The sequence below is a fragment of the Balaenoptera acutorostrata genome, chromosome 1 (genome assembly GCF_949987535.1).
Source record: "Balaenoptera acutorostrata chromosome 1, mBalAcu1.1, whole genome shotgun sequence".
Classification (NCBI taxonomy): Eukaryota; Metazoa; Chordata; class Mammalia; order Artiodactyla; family Balaenopteridae; genus Balaenoptera; species Balaenoptera acutorostrata.
In genome coordinates, this window is record NC_080064.1 from 179,497,282 (window position 1) to 179,508,493 (window position 11,212).

The following is an 11,212-nucleotide window of genomic DNA, read 5'->3' on the forward strand; positions in this document are numbered from 1 at the left end:
GCTTCTCCCAGCTGGAAGGCTCCTGGGGTGATGTATGTGAGGGTATGTATGTGATGTATGTGAGGGTATGTATGTGATGTATGTGATGTATGTGAGGGTATGTATGTGATGTATGTGAGGGTATGTATGTGATGTATGTGAGGGTATGTATGTGATGTATGTGAGGGTATGTATGTGATGTATGTGAGGGTATGTATGTGATGTATGTGAGGGTATGTATGTGATGTGTGTGATGTATGTGAGGGTATGTATGTGATGTATGTGAGGGTATGTATGTGATATGTGTGATGTATGTGAGGGTATGTATGTGATGTATGTGAGGGTATGTGTGTGATGTATGTGAGGGTATGTATGTGATGTGTGTGATGTATGTGAGGGTATGTATGTGATGTATGTGATGTATGTGAGGGTATGTATGTGATGTGTGTGATGTATGTGAGGGTATGTATGTGATGTATGTGAGGGTATGTATGTGATGTATGTGAGGGCATGTATGTGATGTATGTGAGGGAATCCCAGAGAGGCTCAGGAATCAACCCTGCGCTCCCCGAGGCCCACAGTCCTGGTCTGACTGCTACACATGCCTCATTCTCTGACAACCTAGCCCACCTACTGTCAAATCTCCGTGCTGTTCTTCTGATGTTTCTTGGCCTTTTCCTTCTCTCTAAACCCCCTTCTTGGAGCTGCTGTTTGGCCTCGGTCCCCCTGCCGTCTCATGGTCCTCTCTCTCAGAGCCTTCAGCCTTTCCCCGAAAACTCTCCTCAACCCACCAGCCTACTAATTCACACAGATCTGATCCCACCGTTCACCAGCTCCTTAAGTATCTGTTCCTGGGCTGAGCACTTCCCTCAACCCCTTCAACACAGCCCTCGTGTATAAGTGCACACACTCCTACCCTCAGCTTCCATCCACTCAGATAAGCTTAGTGTGGGCACTTTGAAAAGTAGAAAGCATCCAGTGGGGCAAGGGAAAACTGATTATCCAGTGTCCCTTCCCACTCCTGAAACTTATCCCTCCCCTATTCCTTCTTCCCTCCCACCCCTGTAGCAGACTCTATCTATCCCTCTGCCATTCCACCTTCTTCAATTCTCTCAGAATTTGGGAATTCCCTGGCAGTCCAGTGGTTAGGACTCAGCACTTTCACTGCTGTGGGTGCAGGTTCAATCCCTGGTCAGGGAACTAAGATGTCATAAGCCATGCAATGTGGCCAAAAAAGAAAAAAATGTTCTCTCAGAATTTTATGCAAAGTCTACTTTCTTCCACATTCTGATACAAAATGTTCTATCATCAACACCCCATAGAAAAAAACTGAATCTCCATGTGTGAGTACAATAGAACTAACATTAGTTAGTAATCTACTAATTCATAAAGCAAAATAACTTACTAAAAATACTTAAGAAGACATAAAAGCTTGAATGGATTTTTATAAAGAAAATCCAGGCAGTTTTACTGGAAATTTCCACCAATGATCAAAGAATAAATACTACCAAACATAAACAAAAAAAATTTTTTAATTGTCATCTAAAATAGGAACAAAAAGATAAGATGTCTAGGACTGAATCTAACAAAAGATGTGCAATTCTATTATAGAGAAAATTGTAAAACTTTTTTTTTAATTTTTGAATTTTATTTTTTTATACAGCAGGTTCTTATTAGTTACCTATTTTATACATGTTAGTGTTTATATGTCAATCCCAATCTCCCAATTTATCCCACCACCACCCCACCCCGCCCCACTTTCCCCACTGGTGTCCATACGTTTGTTCTCTACATCTGTGTCTCTATTTCTGCCTTGCAAACTGGTTCATCGGTACCATTTTTCTATATTCCACATATATATGTTACTATTTGATATTTGTTTTCCTCTTTCTGACTTACTTCACTCTGTATGACACTCTCTAGGTCCATCCACATCTCTACAAATGACCCAATTTCGTTCCTTTTTATGGCTGAATAATATTCCATTGTATATATGTACCACATCTTCTTTATCCATTCATCTGTTGATGGACACTTAGGTTGCTTCCATGTCCTGGCTATTGTAAATAGTGCTGCAATGAACATTGGGGTACTTGTGTCTTTTTGAATTTTGGTTTTCTCTGGGTATATGCCCAGTAGTGGGATTGCTGGGTCGTATGGTAGTTCTATTTTTAGTTTTTTAAGGAACCTCCATACTGTTCTCCATAGTGGCTGTATCAATTTACATTCCCACCAAGAGTGCAAGAGGTGTCCCTTTTCTCCACACCCTCTCCAGCATTTGTTGTTTGTAGATTTTCTGATGATGCCCATTCTTATGGCTGTGAGGTGATACCTCATTGTAGTCTTGATCTGCATTTCTCTAATAATTAGTGATGTTGAGCAGCTTTTCATGTGCCTGTTGGCCATCTGTACGTCTTCTTTGGAGAAATGTCTATTTAGGTCTTCTGCCCATTTTTTGATTGGGTATAAAACTTTTTAAAGAGGTAAAATAAGATATAAATAAGTGGGTAGGGGCTCCCCTGGTGGCACAGTGGTTAAGAATCCACCTGCCAATGCAGGGGACACGGGTTCATTCCCTGATCCGGGAAGATCCCACATGCCGCGGAGCAATTAAGCCCATGCACCACAAATACTGAGCCTGTTTTCTAGAGCCCACAAGCCCCAACTACTGAACCTGCGTGCTATAACTACTGAAGCCTGCGCACCCAGAGCCCATGCTCCGCAACAAGAGAAGCTACCACAATGAGCAGCCCACGCACCGCAACAAAGAGTAGCCCCCACTCGCTGCAATTAGAGAAAGCTCATGCACAGCAATGAAGACCTAACACAGCCAAAATAAATAAATTAAATAAATTTAAAAGTTCCTGTCTGAAACAGTTTAAGGTAAAAACTTGCAACTGTGTGGGCCACTTCTATCTGAAACTAAGATGTTTCTTCGTAAAAAGCTGAAAACGGTTTCAATAAAAAGCTTGAAAAAAAAAAAAAGAAACGAAAAGCCTACAATTCAGTAAATTAGTCATTAAAAAAAAAAGATATAAATAGAGACATCACTGGTGGCACAGTGGATAAGAATCCAACTGCAAATGTGGGGGACACGGGTTCGATCCCTGGTCTGGGAAGATCCCACATGCCGTGGAGCAACTAAACCCATGCACCACAAATACTGAATCTGCGCTCTAGAGCCCGTGAGCCACAACTACTGAACCTGCGTGCTACAACTACTGAAGCCTGCACACCCAGAGGCCATGCTCCGCAACAAGAGAAGCCACCACAATGAGAAGCCCGCGCAGCGCAAGAAAGAGTAGCCCCCGCTCGCCACAACTAGAGAAAGCCCGCACGCAGCAACAAAGACCCAATGCAGCCAAATAAATAAATAAATAAATAAATGGGGGAAAAAAAGATATAAATAAGTGGGGAAAGATAACACGTTCATGGATAGGGAGGCTTTATGCAATAAAGAGGATATCAACTATGTAAGCACTAACATTTACTTAAGTGCCTGAGATGAACCAGGCACAGTTGAAATAAATAAATAAATAAATAAATATATGAATTCATTACAATTTTCTCTAATTGAGCCTCAAGTTCAATTCAATACAATTCCAATCAGGTGGAACACAATCTCCAATCAGGAGATACAGGTGGTAACGTCTCCACTAATGCCCTTGCCTGCCTGGCAATTCTGAATAGAAGTCCATCCTACTTGAATAAAAGGAGACAAACCCTAAAGATTGGCCCTTTGTATCCTCTCTATATTTGTATTAATCATGACTTTTTACTTTTTATATTTTTGATGCTTTGACATCTTGGGACTTGGTGATGCTGAAGGAACTACCCCTCCCAGGGCTAGTCAATTCCTAGAGATAGTAAAACACTAGGCTTTCATAGGCAGACCAGCCAATCCAGAGCCCTCACCCCAACGACCTCGTCCATTGTGCTTTTATACTCTGGCCACTGTCCCCTGCTCTAATCACCCAGGACCAGGTACCAGACAACTAGGGACAGCCCCTCTGCCCCAGAGCCAATTTTCCCAGAGCCTGTAGAAACCAGACTAAAGACTCGTGCTCACATTTTCCCCTGCCCTCTCTGCCTCCTGACCGACCTGGTATTTCCCCATGTGGCCCTGCATGGTATAAGCCTCCTGTTTCTAGGGATCTGTGAATATAAAAAACTTCTTTCTTCATGACAGTCATTTCTGTATCTGCATGTCTTGCCATATCTGATGAAAGCAAATCTAAATATCCTTAATGCAATATTCTGCTTCACCCACTCGTACCGGACCACTGGCTTGATCCCAACATAGACTAGACTTCTCTTAAATATTTCCTTTACCAGTCTCATCATCTAGCATGCAAAGCGTAGCAAGGCAGAGTACAGGGTGGAGCCTAAAGGGAAATCAGTTGGCACAGATCCCCAGAGGGCCCCGAGCAGAGCACCTGCAGTCATGGATCTTGTTTGAAGAACGTGGCTTGCTCGGCAAAACCAGTTGGTCCATGCCTGGAGCCCTGAGGATAAGGCAATCATCCTCATAGGTAGTGGAGACCAGCACGAGGCGAGGCTCCTGCCGGGCAGTCACCATGTGTCCATCTTCCTTAATCACCAGCCAAAACCTGCCAAGAAACAAACAAGGGCACACTCAGAAAATCTTCTACCACCCTCTCCATAGCTTTCCTCTAGCTTTCTATTTCATCAAAACCCTCCCTCTGCCCCAACTCAGGACCCAACAATTTTTTCCAGACAGTATCCAGGTCTAGCCAAATTTTGGGGGTCCAAAATTCTTTGGCTGTTTGGTACAAACAGCCCTGGGAAAGAACATCTGGCTAATATATGAAAATCCCCAGTCCTGAAAATCCTTCTGGTGAGGCTGGTGTAGGGACCTTCTCAACTGCTGGGGCAACTACTTTGCTTACTTTGGGTCTTTGCTTTGGTCAGAGACTTCCCTGAGCCTGTCTCTGGTTGAAGCGGAATGTCTTCCAGGTCTTTTTGCTGTGGAACAAGATGGGGTTGACCGACTAATGGCCCAAGCAGACTGAAACTCTAGAGAAAGGTCTTGAATGTTTGTGACTCCAGCGGATGCAGTCCAGCCTCTGCTGGGTTTAAATTGCTGGGGCGTGTGGACCCTGATCGGGAAACCCCTAAACAGCCTTTCTTCTTCATACACACATTAAAACTTATATAATGTTATAAGCCAATGTTACCTCCATTTTAAAAAAAGAAAATATATCTCTACAATGGAATGTCATTCAACCATAAAAAAGAAGGAAATCCTGCAATGTGTGACAACACAGATGAAACTTGAGGGTGTTACAACAAGAGAAATAAGTCAGACAGAGAAAGACAAATACTTTATGATCTCACTTGTAAGTGAAATATAAAAAGGGGGGAACTGCTAGAAACAGAGAGTAGATTGGTGGTTGCCAGGAGTTGGAGGTGGAGGAAATGGGTGAAGGTGGTCAAAGAGCAAAAAGAGGTTCTAAGAGGAAAAAGTTCCGGAGACGTAATGTACATTATGGCAGCTATAGTTAATAATACTGTACGGCAGGGGTCCCCAACCCCCGGACCGTGGGCTGGTACCAGTCTGTAGCCTGTTGGGAACCAGGCTGCACAGCAGGAGGTGAGTGGCAGGCGAGTGAGTGAAGCTTCACCTGCTGCTCCCCATTGCTTCCCATCGCTCCCATCACTCCCCATCGCTTCCCGTGGACCGCATTACCGCCCGAACCATCCCCCACCCCCACCCCCACCCCCGTCAGTGGAAAAACTGTCCTCCACGAAACCGGTCCCTGGTGCCAAAAAGGTTGGGGACCGCTGCTGTATGGTCTACTTGCAAGTTGCTAAGAGAGAAAAGCCTCAAATGCTCTCACCATAACAACAACAACAACAACAAAGCGGAAATTACGCGAGGTGAAGGATGTGATCACTAACCTTATCATGGGAGTCATTTCACAATATATATGTGTATCAAATCATCACATTGTACACCTGAAACTCACACAATGTTATATGTCAATTATATCTCAATAAAGCTGGAGAAGAAAAAAATTCATGCAAATCACGTGTTAGATAGGAACTCCATTCACCTTCCAGAGAGCACCTCCCTCCGCCCCCGTTCTAGGCTCAGCTTTCACACGCTGTGTATCACATCCAAGGGGACAGTGGGGTGTGGGGTGAGCTGAAGAATGGAATGGGAGGCCGACCTGGTTAGGTTGGCTATGCTCTTATCGATAGTAGAGCGTGTCTTTGGGGTGACACCACACAAATGATTTGATGACTAAAAAAGAAAAATGTGCCACCCCTAGGGGAAATGAGTTTCAACATCACTATTTTAGACAGAGCGAGTGCAGTGGGTGAGGAACTCTGCGGGCTCTGATGAGTGAGCCACCACTGAACGCTGGGGCCTCCCACACGTGAGCAGGATAAAAAGGACAGCCGCTTCCAGAAGGAGGGAGACATTTCAAAATATGACTGGAGCCAGATGGAATGTTCACCATAACCTGGTGAGGACACCCGCTATCATCACAGCGCAGGGAACCAGGTCTAAGCCATCTCCTGACCCTGGCAGGTAATCTGCCCGTCAGGCAACCCATCCCTGTCCAGCTTCTGGATAACTGCCCTCCCCTGCAACCAAGCCAGCAGACAGGGGCTGGGTCCTGAGCCCTGCTCACTGGCATGTGCGTTGGTGCGAGGGTACAGCGGCGGGGATGGTGAGAGTGCAAAGGCATTTTAGGAACCGCCGTGGCTACTCTTCCCAGGAGCTGAGGATGCTGGGCTGTCGTAGGTCTCCGACCCTCTGAGGAGGCCACCTTTTTCTTTCTAGGGATCTTTGGTTCCCAGGGTTCTCTAGCCCGTTCACCTATGGGGTGAGGGTGGGTTCTGTGACCCAGGGATTTCCTGTCTACTTTGTTACAGCCCTGTTCCCTCGGGCCTGGGCCCTGTTCCTTATTTCCAGCCTCATCCTTGGGTGCAGAGTCCTGGATGACCCCGTTCTGATGAACTCCACCAAAGCCTGCACTTGAACTTCCAACATGGCCCGTCCCCCTCTGAGACAAGGCTCGCCCTGAGAGCTGCACATGACCAGACACATGTCCAGACAGGAGTCACCCCCCGCCATGGCCCATTATTTCCAACAGTCAGCCCCGTCCCTGGGCTGAGTCTTCTCAGCTGCCGTCCATCCCCCAACTTTAGCCCTATCACTCTGGCTCTCAAGCTACGCCCCCAGCTCCTGCCTGTTGTATAATCACCTGGGGGTTAAGCCCTGGGACGTAGCAGAAGTGGTGGCTAGAGGTTCTGTGCTAATCCTGCAATGGAAGGGGCAGGTGGCAACTTGCAAGCAGCCCAACACTGCGGTAGGACGAAGACCACAGTAAAAGATGCAAAGGTGCCACCGGCAACATACCCCAGCCAGCCACCCCCATCACCCTGTAACCGGGGTGGTGATATTTTTCACCTCTTGCACACAAATGATGCCCAGGGAATGAATAATGACCTTTGTTCTGCCCGGTCGGAAAGAAAGGATATGTCTGGAGTGTGGATTTTTTCACGACCCATTTTTTTCTCGCCTGCAACCCTGAAAGCCAGCACCTTCGTTTTACACAGAAAACATGAGTATGTGGCTTGAAGAGCAGTGCAGAGACCAGAGCTCAGAGTCTCCAAAAGAACAGCAATGCCCCGAACAACCAACAGCCGTGTTCAGGAGGCAGAGTCCAAGACACCTGGAAAGTCTCATTTCTAAACTGGCAAACTGGCCTGGGAAGTAGGAATGACTGAGCTGGAAAAGGGGGGAAAAGAGGAGCCCTACCACAGAGAGCTGGAGGGTAAGGGCAGGAGGGAATGACACTTGGGATAATAAACTTAGCAGACTCATGTCTCCAAGAGGTAATAGTCTATGCAGAAGAAATGAAGGGCTGGGTTTATCAACGGGCGAGTCATACATGCTTGGTGCGGAGAGTGAGGGTTTACAAGGTCAAGGTGGGCAGTCATGCCCTCCCAGCATCTGTACCAATCAGCCAGTGTTAGCCTTCTGCTGGATGGACTTGAAACGAGCTCAAAGCTCAGAGCTCTCAGGCCAAGCGTTTGCACAAATATGCTAAAGGCTTTGAGCAAAATCGCTCTAGAAATTTAAGGCACAGAGCCCTTAGAGAGGAAGCTCTCGGCTTCTTAGAACAGTTCCAAAGACACAGATTCAAATTGGAAATAAATAAAGGCAGGCTTTTCCTGCATTCTAGACTATTTGTAGTTTTGTGATTGAACTCTCAAGTTGAGAGAATAACAGCATTTAGCAGAGTTCTTTCCAGCTTGCTTTCGAGTTTCAATGATCCTTTAATAAATAAAATCTAGATTTGATAGGGTCTTGGAGATCATCAAGTTCAACCTCTTTTGCAAATGAAAAAAAAAATGAGGCTCAGAGAGGTTAAGTGACTTTGCCTGAGGTCTCCTGATCCTCGGCACAATCCTTGCCCTTGTAAATCACATGCTGGTTTTACAGGAGGGCCGTGAGTGCTGCACTCAGAGATCTGAGTTCAAATCCCTCCAGCACATAATGGTCTTGTGATCCTGGGTGAGATACTCATTCTTTCTGATACTGTTACCTTATTTGCAAAGTGGACACAATACCTAGCTCACAGGATTGTTTTGAGGCTTAAATTACATCATCTGTTGAAAGAACTTAGTTAAGCATCTGCTGCATATGAACCATTGAATAAAAGTTTATTCCATTGTTTTTCCCCGCCTCATCCCAGTCTCCATACCACACCACCCCATCCCAAGCATTTATTGTTCAAAACAAGGGAAAGTTGATACAGTTCCATCTATTTTCAGATGCCCACAGAAGCAGAAAAGCAAAGGACAAATATTCTCTTTCCATGGAAGCAAGAGTCACAGCAAAGTAGTGGCAATGAGCAGTGGGAAAGCAATAGTTATTCTGATGAAAAGAGGAAACACAGATAAGAACTGAATCTCTCTGTGAAATAACCTCAGTCCTTCACGTGAGGAAGGAAGGAGCAAAAGTCCATTTTCTCTGGGTGTGCATCCTGAGAATTTACCTCTTCACTCTGCCTGAAGTCTTCCCAGCAGTCAGAAGGCTTTTCTAAGCCTTCACACTTGAATAGACTTGAAAAATGCTCTTATTCTTAATGGTCACAGAGAAAACCCTCTCCTGATAGCATCAGAATCACCTGGGGAGATTTAAACACCCCCCCACACAAGTTTGCTTCACTCTTGGTGATTCTGAGTCCGTAGGTCTGGGATGGGAATCTCAGGAAATTATAGCCTTAAAAAACTCTCCAGGATCAGAAATCTGAGGTGAAAGGGGATGGAAAATGCCCCATGAGTTACATGGTCTGCACACACAACAGTTCTCTACAACAAGCTGAAGTTTTTCAGTGCCGTGGGAGCCCACATTTCTTTAAGAGGACAGCAGTCTCCAGAGAAGAGAGAATACATGTGTCCTGGAGTGAACTCAGGACAGCAAACAGCCTGTCTAGAAGGCTTCCTGAATGACCAATTTGCAAACCTCCCTCCCCCTAGACACAGGACCACAGCTAATCCATCGAAGCCAAACAGGAAAGCACCTTCATCCTAAGGAAGCAAAGAAGGAGGTTCTGTTCTTCCTTGTTCACTCTTTTTAGGGTTTAGCATCCTTCTCTGTCAAGAGTGCTTTCCTGATATCCAGCTGCACCATTCTGTGTCCATGTGTCCCCTCCAGGGAGGGGCAGAGGCTTTGTAACAGAGCAGGACTCTCTGAGGCCTTCCCAGGACAGGCCCTTCCCCCATACCCTCTGCTTTAGCTCCTCTCTGAAGTACCTAGATAACAGTATTTGATGCACATTTCCTGAATGGTTTTACAGATGTGACAACCCCCCATCAAATGGAAGATGTTAATTACTTGATGACCTGAAGTGCATAGCCCCAGGCCTCCTGGAGCCTGAGGAATGATGATGTTAACCCCTGTGACACCGTCCTCTTACCTCACCATCAGCCAGCTGGAGAATTGTGCACTAGCTGATCACATACCCTGTAACACCCGCCTCGCTCACCTGGCTTTTAAAAATGCTTTGCCGAAACCTTTCAGGGAGCTCTGGGTCTTGGGGGGTCTGAGCCACCCGTCTCCTTGCACAGACTTGCAATGAACCTTTCTCTGCTCCAAGCTCCAACCTTTCGGTTTGTTTGGCCTCACTGTGTCTTCGGGCACAGGAACTTGCGCTAACATCTTGCCTCCACTACCTTTCCAAATCTGCACCAGACACGAGCTTCACCTTTCCAGCTTCAGGATCAAAGGCAGAGGATCCAACAAGCAGCCCAGGACACGCACGTGGCAAACCTCTCTTCTCCTACCCTGGGACAGGCCCCAGCTCCCCCGCCCCACTCCCTCCCTCCCCAGCAGGTCCTGCGCTGTCGCCGCGCCCGGCCCTACCTGTCCCGCAGGTGACCGCTGCGCAGCCCCAGGGCCGTGCACTCCGCCGCCTTCACCGACACCCCCTTGCAGGACTTGACGGGGTAGATCCAGAGCTCTGCCACGGTGCCCACCTGCTGCAGCCGCCGGCGCCGCCCGGGCCGCGCGCGACGCCAGGCCACGGCCCCCAGCGCCACCGCGGCCAGTCCCAGCGCGGCGACCCCGAGCCAGCGGGGCCGGGGCTGCGGCGCGGGGAGGCCCAGGCGGGCCAGCGCGGACGAGCCGGCGGCGCCCATGACCCAGCGATCGCGGGCGCGGGTCTGAGCGCGGACTCGGCAGCGATTGGCGTGGGGAGGGCGCCCGGGCGCTCAAGGCTGCAGGCGAGCGGGAGGAGCCAGAGTTGGCCCAGGCACCGGCCCCGACACCCTTTCCGCGCGCCGAAAGGACTGGCTGTGCGCAGGGAGGGGACGCTTAACTGGGCGCCAAGGGCCAGGCAGTAACCGAGAGAAGCGAGGCCGAGAGCGAACTGGGGTGCTCAGGTGCCCTTGGGGGCGGTTCCGGAGGCCCCACCCCAGAGGCCTGGCTGCCCACTTTCTCTGGAACGGTCACTTTCGCCTTCCTTCTCCCTCTTCCCGGGGCCCTGCGACTCAGCGTAACTCCTCGCCCGCCCTCACGCTACCCGGCTCTCCACTGCCCCTTCGCTCCCTGTACTGCCCACTTCGCTGCGTGATTGGAGCGCAGGGAACAGTGCAAGTGGATGGTAGATTGCAGAATGGGTGATTTTAAATGTTTAGGAGCTCCTACTGGCAGATCGCTCTGAGAACTGCAGAACTTTCGGCCCATAAC

At 48.0% G+C, this 11,212-nt stretch overlaps 1 protein-coding gene across 1 annotated transcript in view; it reads right to left on the reverse strand.

The window, feature by feature from the left end:
* Positions 1 to 11,001, reverse strand: part of MTARC2 (mitochondrial amidoxime reducing component 2) — a 34,041-nt gene extending 23,040 nt beyond the window's left edge. Inside the window, exons 1-2 of the mRNA XM_057554374.1 lie at positions 10,388 to 11,001; positions 4,416 to 4,589 (exon numbers count right to left, since the gene is read on the reverse strand). Coding sequence (XP_057410357.1) covers positions 4,416 to 4,589; positions 10,388 to 10,662 — 449 coding nt within the window. The 5' untranslated portion in view covers positions 10,663 to 11,001. The remainder of the gene's footprint in view (positions 1 to 4,415; positions 4,590 to 10,387) is intronic.
* Positions 11,002 to 11,212: the final 211 nt, after the last annotated feature.